This window comes from Salmo trutta, chromosome 31 (assembly GCF_901001165.1).
Source record: "Salmo trutta chromosome 31, fSalTru1.1, whole genome shotgun sequence".
NCBI classification, from domain to species: domain Eukaryota; kingdom Metazoa; phylum Chordata; class Actinopteri; order Salmoniformes; family Salmonidae; genus Salmo; species Salmo trutta.
Window position 1 is genome coordinate 1,730,181 of NC_042987.1, and position 19,714 is coordinate 1,749,894.

The window sequence follows — 19,714 nt, forward strand, 5'->3', positions numbered from 1 at the left end:
TGCACTACTTTTGACCAAAAGTAGTGCACTATATAAGGAATAGGGTGCCATTTGGGATGCAAACCTTGTATGGCGATGGATGGTATGTTAGCCTCACCTTCCTGAGTCTGTTTAGACTTGATGAGTTTGGCCCTCATGTTGGCCCCTACAATGTGGGAGCTGCGCAGGTCCCCCACCCGGAACATCAGACACAGTTTGTCATCTCTCAGAGAGATCACAGCATTCTTAGAAAAAACCAGGGTCTCCGCACGCTTATTGGGCTGAGAGATCTTCACAAACATACAGCCCACCTGATCAAAAGATGAAGAAAAAGATTACTTAAAAGCCCAGTGCAGTCAAAAAGTGATTTCCTGTGTTTTATATACACTGAGTGTACAAAACATTAGGAGCACCTGCTCTTTCCATGATATAGACGGACCAGGTGAAAGCTATGATCCCTTATTGATGTCACTGGTTAAATCCTCTTCAATCAGTGTAGATGAAGGGGAGGAGACAGGTTAAAGAAGGATTTTTAAGCCTCGAGACAACTGAGACATGGATTGTATAGTGTGCCATTCAGAAGGTGAATGGGCAAGACAAAATATTTAAGTGCTTTTGAACGGGGTATGGCTGTAGGTGCCAGGTGCACCGGTTTGAGTTCGTAAAGAACTGCAATGCTGCTGTGTTTTTCATGCTCAACAGTTTCCCGTGTGTATCAAGAATGATCCACCACCCAAAAGACATCCAGCCAACTTAACACAACTGTGGGAAGCATTGGAGTCAAAATGGGCCAGCATCCCTGTGGAACGCCTTCGACCGCTTGTAGTCCATGCCTCAACGAATTGAGGCTGTTCTGAGGGCAAAAGGGTGTGCAACTCAATATTAGGAAGGTGTTTCTACTGTTCTGTTCACTCAGTGTATATTTCCACACTATGAGCAGTGGTGCAGTGGTGCCTGGAGAAGTGGGTATTCTTCTCAAATTGTGCCCCAAAAACCCCAAACGGCCAGCCCAGTGAAGGAAAGGTGCCCTGTGTGAAAAATAAAAAAAATGACAAATAGTGACATACACTCTGAATTATCTAAAATGATAAATCCCATATTGGTCTTTCACAGTCAGGCCAACCCAGGCAATACTGTGCAAGTAGGCAACAGGAGGTTGGTGGCACCTTAATTGGGGAGGAATGGCTGGAGCAGAATAAGTGGAATGGTATCAAATACGTCAAACACATGGTTTCCATGTGTTTGATGCCATTCCATTTGCTCCGTTCCAGCCACTATTATGAGCCATCCTCCCCTCAACAGCCTCCACCAGTTTTGTAGGCCAATAACGGCCTACTATTGAAATAAAGGCTGTCAACTGAGTCAGATATTCACAGGTTTTCAAATTTTTTAAGGTTTTCGCTCTCAAAGTCACACTTTTTTAAAATAGAAAAACAGCTAAATTGGATGTACTTTGTCCACAACAATGCTTAAATCACATCATCACACTTTTGATGTCTGGGAAAAATCTAAGAAATGTACATTTTTGATTGTAGTTAGGCCTACCATTTAATTCAACTGTGCAGGCACGTAGCACTGTTGTTTGGTTTGCTGTGTTTCTGTAGCGCACATGAGATGGAGTTTGCTGCAAATAATCACAATATGATTCTGCCAGCACCACCCCAACATCAACATAATGTACTGTATGTGAAAATTGCGCGTTTCTATGTTTTGTAATAAAAAAGATAAAGATGTGTTTCCAATGACATCATCGGTGTGAGTCGTGTGATTTTAACCAATTATGAGTAGGCATTGCCTACTAATTGCCTCCTAATTATCTACTAATTGGTTGATGATCTCATTGAAAACACTTATTGTCCTCTATCTTTTTTTACTACAAAACATAGAAATGCGCCATTTTCACATAAGAAGTTAACATTTCAAGTTTCCCTTTAACATTTAATTGAGGTTTTTGGAAAAGCCTTTCCATTTACCAGAAGATGGTTAGGCTTATCATTAGCATTGCTATATTTCTCCTGTTCCTTAATTGTTTGAAACCTGGGTGTTTTACCTCATATTATGAGGCATGTCTTACTTCTTGTTACAAAGTAGCGTATAGCCAAAATTCAACCATAGAAACGTGGAAGCAATTATTTTATAAATATTTCCTCATATGTGCTCTTGTTCTATTGGTTTTCAAATCAACTTTCTTTCCTTGTCTAGCATCCAAAGGCATTATCCTTGTCAGATTAGCAGCCCATGATAGTTGTTGCATCTTTAGATCTCCGCTCTTTCTACATTTTTAATGATATTCCCATCTCTGTCCATGAAAGCGCGCATTTTCCTGCAGATTGCATTTTGGAACATTTGCGCAAAGGCCTACCTCCGTGTGCACATTGCTGTGCTTAAAATGTGAAGAAATAATCATTTATCAACATTTTAAGCAAAACATTGTGATCTGTTCCATCAGCCTTATTCGTTGATGCCGCATATACCTCCACTACCACTACTTGGATATGCATTGTGGGGATTAAGAAATTAGTATACGTAATGCCCACAAAAAAGTGGATCTACGGTATATACCTGCGTATACCCTCCACTACACCACTGACTATGAGTTTGGAATAATACTATGAAATTGTAAACATTATGATAATGCTCTTTCTGTAAAACAGGTGTTTGAAAAGACAGACTGAAATGTCAGCCTGTTTTGGTGGGATGGAGTTTTGGTCTGCCTGGTGACATCACCAGGCGGTAAATTAGTTAATAGACCAATAAAAAAGAACAGCTAGTTTTCATTTTTTCCCTCCCCAATAAGACCACTCCCAGACAGTGCTAGCAACATTCTTGCTTGAGAAATGTATCTTTGCTAAGAAGCTATTTTAGTTTCTTTTTGAGCATTTTGATTTAAAACAATCACAGTAAGGTACTTAATTGTTACCCAGAAATGATTTGAAATTCAACCTTAAGAGTCTATTAATGCACATGTGAGTCAATCTAAGTAACATAACAGAAAAATGCTTCAAAATCCGTCAATATAAGCTAGAGATACTGTATCAGGTTTTTTGCATGGGCTGCGTCTCAATCCACAGCATCTGCCTATGTCAGCCTTCTGCATCTGCAGTGGAAGGTGGCCTAGCTACAGCGGTGTTTGTCAGACAATGAGATATCCTGAAAATGTGGTTAAGTATTAAATATGTGTCCAAAAAAGCTTAAATATTTCCTGAGCTTGCTAATATCTCCTAGATATCAGACAGACATTTCAAAACCTTATTCCTTATTATACTTTGACTGTCTTTTTGGCCATTTATGAATGTGTTATTCAATGCGTATCTATGGGCTATAGTAGTAAAGGCAAAGTTCAATATTTTATGAAATCATTTTGATAAAATATAACATCAAATAGCTAAATGATCCATGGGATAACCATCTTAAAACAGTTCCATATGTTAGTTTAGTACACGCCCCTCAACACACAACCTACGTGTTGTGATAATTGCATTGTTTGCTCTATAACCTGTTAGTTCATATGCCTTACAACTGTGATATATAGGCCTAAGGCTAAGACAATAAGAAGACACAGTGGCAGAATAAATTCAACCACACCTTTGTTTCATCACAAAACCGGATAGCAACCTCTGTAAGGTGAAGTCCACAAAGCATATTGCATGTACAGTAACAGACAGTTACATGACCTACAGCATGGTCAAGCAAGTTAATGTTTCTGACATTTTTGGACTGCTAAACAACTATTGATTTAGAACCATAGAGAATTCCCACAAGTCGCAAAAAAAACAGGAGCTGCATCCATTATTCCAGCACCATTTCAACTTCAACATGTCAACATCATCAAATCACCTTTACTTAGTCTAATACATTGACAACTAAAAGATACCAAAAACAATTTACTCTAATTAACGTAAGCTAAATATGATGTGGCTGTCCATGTTTCTGATTTCTGTGTGTGTGTGTGTGTTCGTGCAAGTAGAAAAACACGTTGACTCACTCTACTTGTAGAGAAATGCCAATGCCCTCCTCCTCTCTTTCATGTTGATGAAACGGTCTATGACTCTGTCATACAGTACACGGTTTTAGTTTTAGTTGTCCTAGGCTACATGCTTGCTCGCTAGCCTAGATTCCTTTCATGGGCAACGATGAGCCAGCTAGCTAACATTAGCCTTCTACGTCTAGCTACATACTGAATTTCCATCCTCTCAGGCCAGGGGTAGAATGTATGAATTTATGGTTGGATCAGAATCAACGTTATAATCATTGGCCAGTACGGAGAATGAAACGCCCTGGCCATAGAGAGGGTTTTTTAGTTCTCTATTTTGGTTAGGCCAGGGTGTTACATGGGTGGGCGTTCTATGTTTATTTTTCTATGTTGGTTTGTTTCTTTGGTTTGGCCGTGTGTGGCTCTCAATCAGGAACAGCTCTAGTTCGTTGTTGCTGATTGGGAGTCATACATAGGCAGCCTGTTTTTCGTTTGGGGTTTGTGGGTGATTGCTTTTTGTTTCGTTGCGAGTACCTGACAGAACTGTCGGCTGTCGTTTTTTTGTTTATTTGTATAGTGTTCTATTTTCGGTTTATTAAAATCTTGAATATGAATACACATCCTCCGCTGCACCTTGGTCTCATTGCGACGACAGTCGTTACAGAATCACCCACCAAAAAACGGACCAAGCAGCGGAGGAAGGAGAAGCACCAGGAGAGGGGCAGTATGGACTCGTGGACATGGGAGGAGATACTGGACGGTAAAGGACCATGGGCTCAAGCTGGGGAGTATCGCCGCCCGCAGTGGGAGATCGAGGCAGCGAGAGCGGAGAGGCGCTGGTATGAGGCAAGGGAGCGCAACAGACACGAGAGGCAGCCCCCCCAATTTTTTTTTGGGGGGGGGGCACACGGGGAGTGTGGCAGTGCCAGGATCTAATTCTGGGCCAACTCCCCGTGCTTACAGGAGGCAGCGCAGTACTGGTCAGGCACCGTGTTATGCGGTAAAGCGCACGGTGTCCCCAGTACGCGTTGATAGCCCGGAGCGCTACATGCCAGCCCCCCGCAAGTGCCATGCGAGAGTGGGCATCGAGCCAGGTCTCCGGTGCGCTGTCTCGGTCCAGGCTATCCGGCGCTGCGCACTGTGTCTCTGGGGCGCTGGGATGGCTCAGTTCGGCCTATGCCTGCGCTCCGCCCGTGCCGGGCAAAAGTGGGCATTCTGCCTGGAGTATGGGTGGCAAGCCTTGGTACCAGAACTCCAGTGCTCCCCCACAGCCCGGTTTATCCTATGCCTCCTCCTCGGACCAGGCCTCCAGTGGGTCTCTCCAGCCTGGTCTATCCTGTGCCTCCTGCCAGGACCAGGCCTCCAGGGGGTCTCTCCAACCTGGTCTATCCTGTGCCTCCTCCCAGGACCAGGCCTCCAGTGGGTCTCCCCATCCTGGTACATCCTGTGCCTCCTCCTCGGACCAGGCCTCCTGTGGGTCTCCCCAGCCTGGTGAGTCCTGTGCCTGCGCCCAGAGCCAGGCATCCTGCATGTCTCCCCAGCCCGGTGAATCCTGGGCCAGAGCCGCCCGCCAGTCCGGAGCCGCCAGAGTCGCCCGCCATCCGGGCGCAGCCAGGGTCGCCCGCCATCCGGGCGCAGCCAGGGTCGCCCGCCATCCGGGCGCAGCCAGGGTCGCCCGCCAGCCGGGCGCAGCCAGGGTCGCCCGCCAGCCGGGCGCAGCCAGGGTCGCCCGCCAGCCGGGCGCAGCCAGAGTCGCCCGCCAGTCCTCCGTCGCAGCCAGGGGCACCACCTAAGTGGGCTAAGCCGAGGGTGGAGCGGGGTCCACAGCCCGCACCAGAGCCGCCTCCGTAGGAAGGCCCACCCGGACCCTCCCCTTTAGTGTCAGGTTTTGCGGCCGGAGTCCGCACCTTTGGGGGGGGGGGGGGTACTGTAGAGAGGGGTTTTTAGTTCTCTATTTTGGTTAGGCCAGGGTGTTACATGGGTGGGCATTCTATGTTTATTTTTCTATGTTGGTTTGTTTCTTTGGTTTGGCCGTGTGTGGCTCTCAATCAGGAACAGCTGTAGTTAGTTGTTGCTGATTGGGAGTCATACATAGGCAGCATGTTTTTCTTTTGGGGTTTGTGGGTGATTGCTTTCTGTTTTGTTGTGAGTACCTGACAGAACTGTCGGCTGTCGTTTTTTTGTTTATTTGTATAGTGTTCTATTTTCGGTTTATTAAAATCTTGAATATGAATACACATCCTCCGCTGCACCTTGGTTTCATTGCGACGACAGTCGTTACAGAGAATTAAGTAAAACGCCACAAGTCCAAATCCCTATCTCCATACATGGCTAATTTAGTAAAGGGACAATGTTAGCTAGCTAGCTAGCCACCAGAGGACAGCAACACAACGAGATGCAACAATTCAAGTGTTTCTGTCAATGACATTTTGCTTTTGATGTGACTGGTGTGAAGCCAAATCCAAACTGGCTTCCCTTGACACTTTTTTTGTGCCAGGACAATTCACAGTTGAGCTCACTCAGTTTAGCTCAACTCTGATTGGCTATTATTTAATTTTTTTTAACCGACCATTTCGAATCCCACCATACCTTCTACACTATGCAATCTGGTTTCCGAGCTGGTCATGGGTGCACCTCAGCCACGCTCAAGGTCCTAAACGATATCATAACCGCCATCGATAAAAGACAGTACTGTGCAGCCGTCTTCATCTACCTGGCCAAGGCTTTCGACTCTGTCAATCACCGCATTCTAATCGGCTGACTCAATAGCCTTGGCTTCTCAAATGACTGCCTCGCCTGGTTCACCAACTACTTCTCAGATAGAGTTCAGTGTATCAAATTGGAGGGCCTGTTGTACGGACCTCTAGCAGTCTCTATGGGGGTGCCACAGGGTTAAATTCTCGGGCCGACTCTTTTCTCTGTATATATCAATGATGTTGCTCTTGCTGCTGGTGATTCTCTGATCCACCTCTACGCAGACGACATCATTCTGTATACATCTGGCCCCTCTTTGGACACTGTGCTAACAAACCTCCAAACGAGCTTCAATGCCATACAACACTCCTTCCGAGGCCTCCAACAGCTTTTAAATGCAAGCAGAACAAAGTGCATGCTTTTCAACCGATTGCTGCCCGCACCCTCCCGCTCGACTAGCATCACTACTCTGGACGGTTCTGACTTAGAATATGTGGACAACTACAAATACCTAGGTGTCTGGTTAGACTGTAAACTCTCCTTCCAGACTCACATTAACCATCTCCAATCCAAAATTAAATCTAGCATCGGCTTCCTATTTTGCAACAAAGCCTCCTTCACTCATGCTGCCAAACATACCCTCGTAAAACTGACTATCCTACCAATCCTTGACGTCGGCGATGTAATTTACAAAATAGCCTCCAACACTCTACTCAGCAAACTGGATGTAGTCTATCACAGTGCCATCCGTTTTGTCATCAAAGCCCCATATACTACCCACCACTGCGACCTGTATGCTCTCGTTGGCTGGTCCTCACTACATATTCGTCGCCAAACCCACTGGCTCCAGGTCATCTATAAGTCTATGCTAGGTAAAGCCTACTTGCACATCCTTATCTGCACATCTATCACTCCAGTGTTAATGCTAAATTGTAATTATTTCGCCTCTATGGCCTATTTATTGCTTTACCTCCCTATTCTTCTACATTTGCACACACTGTACATAGATTTTTCTATTGTGTTATTGACTGTACGTTTGTTTATGTGTAACTCTGTGTTGTTGTTTTTGTCGCACTGCTTTGCTTTATCTTGGCCAGGTGGCAGTTGTAAATGAGAAGTTGTTCTCAACTGGCCTTCCTGGTTAAATAAAGGTGAAATTAAAAAATGGGCAGCAACAATGTTCTACTCTTTTTGACCAGACAGCTTCAAATAGATGGGCTACAAATACAGAGACAGAGGGGCGCTGTTTCGCTCGCTCAAATGCTTTAGCCTCTTGTGAATTGAAGGAAAATCATGAAACAAAGAGAAACGATACATAAATAATTGTTTCTTTTTTTCTTCAAATGTTTTGAGGGGAAGCCTGGCTTCCCTTGACATCCATGAATAACCACTGCTATACAGGGATCTGGTCAAAAGTAGTGCACTACATAGGGCTCTAGTCAAAATAATTGTACTATATAGGGCTCTGGTCAAACGTAGAGCACTATATTGGGAATAGGGTGCCATCTGAGATGCAGTCCATGAGTCTCACCATGAAGGCGTTGACCATAGATCCCAGTATGGCCTGGAGCAGGAGCAGCATGGTTCCCACTGGACACTGGTCAGTGATGACACGGTAGCCGTAACCGATGGTGGTCTCTGTCTCGATGGAGAAGAGGAAGGCCGAGATGAATCCGTTCACATTGTTGACGCACGGTGTCCATGTCTCATCCTCCAGATGATCTAGATCCCCTCTGGGTGGGAGGCAGGAGGGAGAGTGAAGGGGAGAGAGGGAGAGAAGCAAAGAGGCGATAAAAATGTAGGATGTGAAAAAACTATCCATTGACTAATATACTTCCACTTGCTTTACAGAGAATAAATTGCATCATCTAGAGCAGGGTTCCCCAATAGGCAGTGATTTTATTTGGCCCCCAAGTTTTCAGAGCAAAATGTATTTATTATTTTTCATAATTTTCATTGTTGGACATAAAAACTGTACGCCTAAATGCATACAGTATGTGATTATATCCCAATGTAATCAAGTTTTGAAATTATACTGTTTTTGTCAAATACTATATCTGTTTGGGATTCTTGCGGTCAATTTGCAGTGTACAAATGATTTATAACTATGTTCCGGGCTCCAGACCATCCGCTCAAAGACAAATCAGCCCACAGCTGAATGTAATTGGGGACCCCTGATGTAGAGTGATTCTCTCAGACAGTGATATCATGGATGTGTCTGAAATGGCACCCTCCTCCCTAGTGCACTACTTTTGACCAGGACCCATAGGGGAATAGGGTGCATAGAGAATAGGGTGCCATTTGGGACCCATCCCAAAAAGTGCATGGGACTGAGCGGATAATAGGGAATAGGGGTGTCATTTGGGATGCATCCCAAGTGTCCCCTGGCATGCTCTGTGTGAGTGCTGTCCTGGCCTGCTTTCTGTCTCTCTCACCTGAGGTAAGCTATCAGGTACCAGATGGCTCCAAAGAAGAGCCAAGTGATGGCGTAGGCCATAACGAAGACAAAGAGAGAGCAGCGCCAGTTGAGGTCCACCAGGGTGGTGAAGATATCTGTCAAATAACGGTATGTCTCCCTCATGTTGCCATGCGACACATTACATCTGCCATTCTTCTCCACATAGCGCTGCCTCTTACGTCTCTTAGCTAGAGAGAGAAAGAGAGAGAGAGAGAGAGAGAGAGAGAGAGAGAGAGAGAGAGAGAGAGAGAGAGAGAGAGAGAGAGACTACATTGACATATCGACAGTAGAACTAAAGGGACTTAGTAATTGGAAGACAGAGGGGTTGTTGTGAGAATATCCAAATCACTGAGGGAGAAACCAAAGGAACAGCCATTTTGCACAGGAGTAGGAGGAAGAGATGCTGGAGGAGGAGGTGAAACTGTGGAAGGAGAAGAGGGAGGGAGAAAGTACACATGTTTGGCCAATATGCAATGCGTGAGTGTGGAGGGGGGAGGGAGAGAAAATAGTAGAGTGCATAGTCAATAACCCCCTATCTGCAGACTACTGTGGCACCGTATTCCCTATATAGTGCACTACTTTTGACCAGGGCACTATGTAGAGAATAGGGTGCCATTTGGGACACAGACTGTCTGTCAGTGTAAATCATTCAAAACCTTTTATCTCTTACATTGGTCACAGAACACTGTCAGACGGTTGCTTAGTAACCTCTCCTTTTAGATTCACTCTCGTGGCACCAACAATCTCTCAGGCCAGAAAATAAGAACAGTCCTGGTAGAGAAAGTGTGTGTACCAAATGGCACCTTACTCCCTATACAGTGTACTACTTATGACCAGAGCCCTATGGGATGCCAATAGGGTGCCATTTGGAACACAATTAAAGTTAACAGCACTACTACTCACCCCAGCCAAATCTGCCCCTCTCCTTCTCCATCACCCGGGGCAGCTTCTTAACATACTCATCAGATGCTGCATTTGCCTGCCTCTCTGCCAGCTTGGACTTCCACGATCTGTTAGCGGAGGGCTGGGCGGTATCTGTCGTAACCTCATGGCCCAGTTCCTCGGACACATGAAACACTCCGGTGGACACCATCACCTCGGTAGCCTCTTCCACCAGCACCTTCCCTTTCTCCACCACGGGAAGAGAGAGGGACTCTGGCCTCAATGTGAAAACAGAGTTCTCAAGCGCCATCAGGAATGATGGTGTGTGTGTGTGTTCGTGTTCCTGGGCCCTCGATTTATTCCTATGGCAGACTCTGTCCGATGGTTATTGACTGTTTAATCGGGTTCTGTCCATCAAGGTCCTGGGAAACAAAACAAGGATGGGGAAATTGATTCAAATCATTATTGTGAGATCATAGAAGAGTGGGTTATTTAAAGTGCTCTGCCTTCAACAAATATTTTCTAAAGGGACTGTAGGGCGAGTGTTGAGCAGAACGGTTGTCCTTCACTGTACTGATTAACTGTATCCCAAATGGCACCCTATTCCCTATGAGCCAGGGTAAAAAGTAGTGCACACTATAGTAACTAGGGTGCCATTTGGGGAGCAGAATATGTCCCTCACTAAATTGTCCTCAATATCCAACCCATGCCGACCAATGCCGATGTCTTTTGGGCATCTTTTTTTGATCCTGTTAGACCGTCCGTCTTTTTAAAAATGATTTATTTTTTGTGCGGTTCAAAGTCCATGGACGTGGATTTTTTGATCCGGACCGGACAAAATATAAACCAATCATAGACGTCTACTCTACTGTGCTCAATACAGTAGAACATAGTAGAGTATAGTACGGTATAATGTGCTGTATTGTACACTACTTTAGTCGAATGTATTCTACTGAACTAAACTGTACTGTACTATACTGTACTGAATTAAACTCTACTGTACTGTACTGAATTAAACTCTACTGTACTGCTGTACTGTACTCAACTACACTGGATAAAACTCTACTTTCCTGTACCACACTTTGCTCTACTGTACTGAACTGTGCCGTACTGTACTGTGCTGTTCAAACTTGTGAAACACTAGATGTTTATGATTAGGACAGATTTTTTTCTGTTTTCACGTTGACATTTTGGTCATTCAGCAGACACTCCAGAGCGACTTACAGTCAGTGCATTGAACTAACAACATATCACAGTCATAGCAATATTTTTGTGTTAACCGTTACTCAGAATGTTGTTAGTCCGTGGTCTGTTGGTTTATTCATTAGGTCAGACTCCTTTGAACACAATCGTGGCAAGTTTTAAAGTTTTTGAATAAGCTAACATAAGTGCATGTGAGTGCATGTAACAAATGGGAGCAATAACTCATATTTTATGTTACAATCTTCAATTGGCTCCTCTTTCGTCATGGATTTAAACATTCTTATTGGGCTATAATGTTCACTTCATTGAGAATGTGTGTGCAGTTGAAATTTGGCCATAGAATCAATAACCAAAAAATAAGTATTTTCAATGTCTGTAAATTACGTCTTTTCAACTTTCCTTCTGAACCAAAAATGAACCTGATTTCAACATCCAGAAAATACGTATTTTCAACATCCGGAAAATGCGTATTTTCACCTTCCGTTTAGAACCTAAAATGAGCTAACTTCAATGTCTGGAAAATACGTATTTTCAACGTCATTTTGCATACTGGGATGTCTGTCCTTGACTGAACGTTATCTACTCAACCCATCCCATTACTTTTAGTCTAATCATCTATATTTATGGAATAGGTAATAATATAATGGGGGAGGGGAGTGTGCGTGTGTGTGTGTGTGTGTGTGTGTCATAGATGTCTGTCTGTCTGTCTGTTATGGGACACAATGAATTACAGAAATATTTTCACGGAATAAGGCTATTCTTACTCAGAAAATGTACAATGCCACTTTTAATGTATTATGTAATACATAGCTATAAGAACACAAAACAGCAATCAGGCAAATTTCATTCTAATATGAATAATCATCGTGTTTCATGTTAAAATGGATGCCTAAAGCGCTACTTTCAAGGTTATCCTAATATATTTTATCCCATCGCTTTATTTATAAGGACCTTACAGATAGATGAGTCGATGGTCCAATAGTGAGCCTCGGAGATCGTCCGTTTAGGTTCAATCCTACCCATTTTTTATGTTTACCATCAGCTCTGATGATCGGGTGGGTGTTCGACGAAGCATCAGTTCAGTCTCTCCTCTCTCACCAGGAAACAAAGGCAACCCCAACCAAACGACTGTTTTTTTTTTTAGATGTTATCCTCAATGGGAAGCGGGCTAATTATAGAAAAAGCCCTTTAGTATTGACAAATAGCATATTATTGTATTTTCCTACTTTGTTTTCAAAGAGTTTAAGATGGTGGCAGTTCGTCTGTACAGATCATTGGGTACAGACAGTGCAAGCAGCACCACCGATCCGCGTCCGATAGAGTTGTATGAATCACTTAAAGCTGTGCAGGTGTTAGATCATGGACGTGACGGTCGAGGGGGATGCCGTCGTCATCACCGCCACTATTCTTCAATAGGCTTGCAGTAGTGGAGGGTGACGTTTTGGAAATGAATGAATTGATATCAATTTAATGTGAAACAAACTATGTTTTTCTCCTGGAGAGCCACATTGCCTAACATCATATAAAATAAACGAATCGATAATATTTGTCTACATTAATTGGTCTTCCGATGCATTTAATTCTTAATCACATGTATTATAGTCTACTACTTTTATTATAAGTGTTTTTTAATATAGCGTCGCCTCTGTGTGCAATGCGAACTCCAATGCAGCAGGTGACGCGCCTTTCAATACTTGCATATAAAACTACCGTAAGCGTAATATTTTATTTTATTTCTCAAGATGTCTGTGTACGGACCAGTGGTGAAAATTCACCCTGTTGTTCTCGCCTCCATCGGTGACTCATACGAACGGAGAAATGAGGGAGCGAGTCGTGTGATCGGAACCTTGCTTGGTACTTTAAATTTACTCCGAAACGTAGCTGTACAGAAAATGTATTCGAAGCGCAGTGAATCCGGCATGTCTCGCTAGCTAATTGCTAGCTACAGCGGTATGTCTCGCTAGCTAATTGCTAGCTACAGCGGTATGTCTCGCTAACTAGTTGCTAGCTACAGCGGTATGTCTCGCTAACTAGTTGCTAGCTACAGCGGTATGTCTCGCTAGCTAATTGCTAGCTACAGCGGTATGTCTCGCTAGCTAGTTGCTAGCTACAGCGGTATGTCTCGCTAGCTAGTTGCTAGCTACAGCGGTATGTCTCGCTAGCTAATTGCTAGCTACAGCGGTATGTCTCGCTAGCTAATTGCTAGCTACAGCGGTATGTCTCGCTAGCTAGTTGCTAGCTACAGCGGTATGTCTCGCTAGCTAATTGCTAGCTACAGCGGTATGTCTCGCTAGCTAATTGCTAGCTACAGCGGTATGTCTCGCTAGCTAATTGCTAGCTAATTGCTAGCTACAGCGGTATGTCTCGCTAGCTAGTTGCTAGCTAGCGTCACTTCGTTGGGTGCCTGTCAATCTCACATCTTGACAATCATAGCTACTTAACTAGCTACCAAAGCTCTGATTTTTACCAAGTATTCTAACGTTTTAGCTTCTCTAGGCTACGAATGGTTTTTAGTTGAAACGTTGCTAGCTAGTTAGTAATATAGGTTACATGAGGTAGTTGAACTTATTTGTCCCCATAAACACAATAGTGTGATAACGTGTTGCATTCTTGTGTTCCTAAGGTACCATTGACAAGCACTCTGTTGAGGTCACCAACTGTTTCTCTGTCCCCCACAATGAGTCTGAAGATGAGGTGAGTAGAAACTGATGCTATCTATCGATCTCTGTAACGGAGAAATGAGTAAAGTTGGTATATGTGAAACTAGAAGTGCCACTGTAGTCTTTGTGATGGTGACAGGTTGCTGTTGACATGGAGTTTGCCAAGAACATGTATGAGCTTCATAAGAGGGTGTCACCCAGCGAGGTCATCGTCGGATGGTGAGTAGGCCGATGTTTTCCTACTCCCATCCAGTAAAGCTTTTGTCTCATTCCAGTACTAACAATTAATCACCCAATGTAATGTATTCAATCAAATGGAATAGGTACATTCCCTAAAAGAAAATGTGGTGTTGTGTCCAAAAGCCTATGCTGGAGTTAGAACTCTGCCCTAAAGTGAAACCATTCTCCTTCATCAGGTATGCCACTGGCTTTGAGATTACGGAACACTCTGTGCTGATCCATGAGTATTACAGCCGAGAGGCCACAAACCCCATTCACCTGACCATGGACACCGCCCTGCAGAGTGGCAAGATGAACATCCGCGCCTACCTCAGGTCAGTGACTTCCCTCACAACCTTTCACTTCAGCCAGTCACACTTCAGTCTCATTACTTGTTTGTCCAATGAAAAGCTATTGTTGACGCAAAGAATGTTTTAAACTCTGTCCTGCCCTCTTTGTTTTTTGTTTGCTACGTTTGCATTTGCTGTTTCATTAGTTTACTTTTTTATCGCTTTGAGATTCTTTACGCGATTAAAAGTATTCTATAACAGGAGTTCTCATGGGTCCGCACGAGGTCCACGACATATATAACACATTTTGGCCAAGGATCTCTGGAATAAATGTAGAGGGTGTAATGAAATACAATAAGTTCTTAACATACTGTATGTAATACTTTATGCTCTTAACCCTGGGCAACATGGGCCTGGGAGGCTCACTAGGATATTGGTATCCACAGTACTCCACTAATTATATATTAATTATTGAGGTGAAAATAGATTCCCCCATTTAAGCTTTAAAACGGCAATGTTTTCTCTTGTCCTCATGGCAAAATGTGTAAAATTGCTGAATATTAATTTTAAAGCTGCAACAACAAAACATCTCTGCCCATGCCAAAATGTGTAGAATTGCAGGAAATTAGTTTGAAGAAAATGCAGTGCACAAAGTCTTAGTAAAACTCCTTTGTGATATTTTTTACATCACTTGAGTTGTTCTGATTGAGGGGGTTCCTGATGAATTTGCTTTCACAAAGGGGGTCCCTGGCCCCAAAAAGTTAGAGAATCCCTGCTTTATACATTAAATTAATCATTATTATTCCGTTACGTTGTTTCCTCTGACAGTGCCCAGATGGGTGTGCTGGGAAAGACAGTCGGTGTGATGTTCACCCCTCTGAGTGTGAAATACAAGTATTACGACACCGAGAGGATAGGCAGTAAGAATATTCTCTCTTTGCCATGTTTTCTATCCATTTAACTGTTCTATGTCCCAATTTGTGCCTTTTCTTGGACATTGTTTATTTGTTATGTCATATGTTACATTGGGGGAAAATGTAACACTCCTTGATAAATGGTAAATAATGGTCTTCTTTATATTCCAGTTGACCTTCTCGAGAGGACGAGAGATGCTCCGAACACCACCAATGGGCTGACCTCTGACCTTTGCCAGGTTGGCGGGGCTGCTGGCCGGGTTCAGGACATGCTGGCCACGGTACTGACCTACATAGAGGACGTGTTGGTGAGAACATACACAGAGCCTATAAATGGGGATGCCACATGGCACCCTATTCCCTATGTAGTGCATTACTTTTGACTAGGGCCGTAGTGCTTGGGTTCTGTCAGTAGTCTCTGTTTGCATTGCTATTGGAGTGATCTGTGTGTAGATGCCAGCTGCATGATATTTTATAGACAGCTCTGGGTAGTGTTTACAGCGACGATTACATAGCTTAGTTTTCTTAAATACTTTTCTCTCTGTGGCTGTTTCAGTCTGGTAAACAGACTGCAGATAACAGTGTTGGACGTTACCTGATGGATCTAGTCAACAAGGTTCCTAAAATCACAGCAGAGGACTTTGAGACCATGCTCAACTCCAACATCAACGTGAGTATGCCTCCTTTGGATTTGGGCCTGTATTTATCAAGTGTCTCTGAGTAGGAGTGCTGATTTAGCATCAGTTTAGGCTTTTAGATCACAATGAATGAATACGATTACATGGACTGTGTGGAGCTGTTCTTAAATCAGCACTCCGACTCTGAGACACTCGGTACGTACAGCCCCTGAGCTGTAGAATTGATTCAGTTGAACAGCTCTTGTACATACTGTATTTGTCCCTTGTCCTCATGATGTTTGTGTAAGTGTATACCTTTTACTGTTTGCAGGACCTGTTGATGGTGACCTATCTATCGAATCTGACTCAAGCACAGATCGCCTTGAACGAAAAAATCGTGGTACTCTGAGCATTGAGGGATTGGGGTTGTTTATTTCTTTTCTTTTTGGAGTTGTATTTAAATTTGTGTATATTCTTAAGCTCAAATTAATAAAGGTGTTATAACAGTACCTAATTGCTATGGTTGCTTTTATAACTAAAGTAATGTCTTCTAAGACAAGTTATTTACCAATTCCACAATGTCCTGAATAGGACAATGCATGCGTATTGTAGCATTTTAATTTCTGGAAAAAGTGAGGTCAGATACATTTGCTTGAGTGAATTCTATTTCCCCCTATGGGTGTTGTCACAAGAGATACAAATAGGGATCATACTGTATTCCATTAGTTGCCACTTTACCAGTCCCTAGGATGAAATCCATCTTGTCCACAAGATGGCACTAAAGAGCTCAGGCCTGTTGCCTTGCATGGTGAGGTCCCTGCTGTTTCCTAGGCAACAGGGGTCATGGCCAGGGAGAGGACAGAATATGGCAGAGGAGAGGATCAATGAATTCTGATGACTAGATGGTCAGAGGGGTCTGCAGAATTCCCAGTATGCACATGCACATTTTGATATAATAGTAATCTTTAGTATCTATCTGATTTTATGTACATCATATTTATGCCTCAGACCCTCCTTTTTATGTAAGATTTCTCCCTTTAACTGAGAGATCAACATCAATGAAACCTAGTTCATGCATGCATTCATTTCTTTGAATCTTGATTTTAAAACAGTTTAGTGAACTACACAAACAGTTCAGTCCTTTCCCTATCATTACCATGAATAGAGTTAGTATCGAGGGGCAACAGGGATACATTTAACAAGTGTTTACATTCTCATCCCAGTGGGATCAATGCAGCTGTGTTGTAAAGACTAATATAATTATCATATACTGTTTAACAAATTACTTTGAGCCTCTTAAATGTCCTTGAGTACCCTGAAAGCCATCCGCCAAATAAAATGTATTATTATAGCTGGCATGCAAACCCTGCTGTCATTATTTAATAAACTATTACAGTATTAGGATCTGAGGAAGTGGGTTTCACTAAGTTTGAGTGTGTCCAAAATGGCAAGCGTAATCCCTGTATTGTGCACCACTGTTGAACAGAACCCTATGGCTCTAGGAAATAGGGTGCCATTTAGAATGTATCCTTAGTTGGAGCTTGAAAGGGATAAGAGGGTCAGGGTAGTCGGCAGCAGTAGAGTTGTGTAGTTATGGTCAGTAAGTAACATACAGAACAACTAAGCACTCTGTCCGTGGAGATTGTCCTTTTGTGGAGCTTTGAAAGGAAACTGAACTAACACAAGAATACCAGGGCCATGTGTCTTCATACAGCTTTAAACTCCTTATACATACTGTATGCATCCAAAATGGCACTCTATGGGCCTTTTGTAAAAAGCAGTGCACTATAAAGGGAAAAGGGTGCCATTTTGGATCCTCAGTCACTGTCTCATTAAGCCTTGAGCACAGACTCATGAAACCCACAAAAAAGCTTATTTGGTAAACCATATTGCAGTAATAAAGTCAATCTCACCTACAGTAGGCCTAACTCTGGGTCTGCAATTCTACCTCTTTTAGGGTAGTGGAAGTATCACACAAGTGAGGACTTATAATGTACCTATGAATGATATTTAGTCTTTCTGCTCTTGAGATGATGCCACAAAAAGAGCTCTCAGCCCAATTCCAATAAAAACATAAAGCCCAAGTGCCAGTAGTCTGGTTTCTAGTATTTTTCCCCTGTGTGCTCCACAACCCCATATTTGCCATTCACAGGCACTACTTACATTTCATAATGAGAGGCCATTGTGTGTAAACCCTGCCAGGCCAAAGTTATAAGAGCAATGGAAATGTATGCTTCTGTTCGTGGAATGAAGTAAGGAAAGTCTGTTTGAATCTGAGATTTTGGGTGATTGTTGCTGTCACTCCCTTTGCTTTGTTTTAGTTGTGCCAGTTATGAGTGCAAATGCATCTCTTCTGGGGAAACGGATGAATTCATGTTTGTTTTCACTGAATACATTACATATATTACTGTGTTATACTTCCATGTATACAGTACCAGACAGAGGGTGTCCTCAAAAGTATTTACCACATCAAGGAATAAAACCCCTTGTCTTTTTGTAATGTCTTCATAGTACAAGTTAGTTCTTTGGTAGTTTCCCCATGAATTGGGGAACTGGAGTGTACTTTATTTTGCATGGTACATTTCTCCCCATTTGTAACAGCGAGCACTCATTTGAGAAGGATTTGACCCCATGGTCCGTAGGGCTCTGGTCAAAGTAGTGCACTATATTGAGCATTTTTTCTCAACCCTGGTCCTTGAGTACCCCTGACAGTACACATTTTTGTTGTAGCCCTGGATAAACACACCTCGTTCAGCTCTTTGAGGGCTTGATGATTAGTTCACTAGTTGAATCAGGTGTGCTTGTCCAGGGTTACAAAAAAATGTGTACTGTTGGAGGTACTGGAGGACCAGGATTGGGAAACACTGATATAGGGGGCCATTTGGGACACAACGATGATCTCCATATTATATGGTACTTATGTGATGATAGTTTCTAATGTTAGCCTTTCCCGGGTCCTAAACTGTCTATCACCTAGATGTACCACACGGCTCTACCGCAACTATTTGTAGCAAAAACCAAAATGGCAGCTCTATTTCTATCGGCTCCTTTACTTCTAGATACACTACCGTTCAAAAGTTTGGGGTCACTTAGAAATGTCCTTATATTTCAAAGAAAGGCTAATTTTTTGTCCATTTAAAATAACGTAACATTATCAGAAATACTGTGTAGACATTGTATGTGTTGTAAATTACTATTGTAGCTGGAAACGGCTGATTTTATTTTAATGAAATATCTATATAGGTGTACAGAGGCCCATTATCAGCAACCATCACTCCTGTGTTCCAATTGCACGTGGTGTTAGCTAATCCAAGTTTATAATTTTAAAAGTCTAATTGATCATTAGAAAACCCTTTTGCAATTATGTTGGCACAGCTGAAAACTGTTGTTCTGATCAAAGAAGCAATAAAACTGGCCGCCTTTAGACTAGTTGAGTATCTGGAGCATCAACATTTGTGGGTTCGATTACAGGTTCAAAATGGCCAGAAACAAAGAACTTTCTTCTGAAACTCATCAGTTTATTTTTGTTCTGAGAAATTAAGGCTATTCCATGCGAGAAATTGCCAAGAAACTGAAGATCTCGAACAACGCTGTTTACTACTCACTTCACAGAACAGCGCAAACTGTCTCTAACCAGAATAGAAAGAGGAGTGGAAGGCCCCGGTGCACAACTGAGCAAGAGGACAAGTACATTAGAGTGTCTAGTTTGAGAAACAGTCCAATCATAAATCTACACTACCGTTCAAACTGACTGAAACTGTCTAGTTTGAGAAACAGACGCCCCACAAGTCCTCAACTGGAAGCTTCATTAAATAGTACCCACAA

The 19,714-nt window shown here is 43.0% G+C and overlaps 2 protein-coding genes across 6 annotated transcripts in view; one reads left to right on the plus strand and one right to left on the minus strand.

The window, feature by feature from the left end:
• The window catches only part of LOC115169317 (G protein-activated inward rectifier potassium channel 3-like), a 28,159-nt gene extending 15,561 nt beyond the window's left edge, over positions 1–12,598 (minus strand). The window contains exons 1-5 of one of the 4 annotated variants that reach the window (XM_029724818.1): positions 12,416–12,598; positions 10,008–10,408; positions 9,082–9,292; positions 8,178–8,379; positions 98–290 (exon numbers count right to left, since the gene is read on the minus strand). In XM_029724818.1, the coding sequence (XP_029580678.1) occupies positions 98–290; positions 8,178–8,379; positions 9,082–9,292; positions 10,008–10,296 (895 nt within the window). In that variant the 5' untranslated portion in view covers positions 10,297–10,408; positions 12,416–12,598. Of the gene's footprint in view, positions 1–97; positions 291–8,177; positions 8,380–9,081; positions 9,293–10,007; positions 10,409–12,140 lie in introns of all 4 variants that reach the window. The other 3 variants (XM_029724816.1, XM_029724815.1, XM_029724817.1) reach the window with 3 other exon arrangements.
• Positions 12,599–12,901: 303 nt separating this feature from the next.
• Positions 12,902–16,398, plus strand: LOC115169318 (eukaryotic translation initiation factor 3 subunit F-like). Of its 2 annotated transcripts, none has more exons than XM_029724821.1 (8): positions 12,902–13,043; positions 13,813–13,883; positions 13,989–14,068; positions 14,266–14,403; positions 15,187–15,278; positions 15,444–15,553; positions 15,829–15,942; positions 16,221–16,398. In XM_029724821.1, exons 1-8 carry the CDS (start codon positions 12,932–12,934, stop codon positions 16,296–16,298), a joined length of 795 nt encoding a protein of 264 aa, XP_029580681.1. In that variant the 5' UTR covers positions 12,902–12,931; the 3' UTR covers positions 16,299–16,398. The 2 variants fall into 2 exon arrangements, with proteins under 2 accessions (XP_029580681.1, XP_029580680.1); XM_029724820.1 differs by having other exon boundaries at positions 12,905–13,043; positions 15,444–15,580.
• The last annotated feature ends 3,316 nt before the right edge of the window (positions 16,399–19,714 follow it).

Bases quoted from the DNA above. Each gene is read 5' to 3' on its own strand.
- LOC115169318 (XM_029724820.1), top strand. From the start codon at position 12,932: ATGTCTGTGTACGGACCAGTGGTGAAAATTCACCCTGTTGTTCTCGCC. The intron at 13,884-13,988 runs GTGAGTAGAAAC...TGATGGTGACAG, and splicing joins ACAATGAGTCTGAAGATGAG to GTTGCTGTTGACATGGAGTT. The intron at 15,279-15,443 runs GTAAGAATATTC...TTTATATTCCAG, and splicing joins CGACACCGAGAGGATAGGCA to TTGACCTTCTCGAGAGGACG.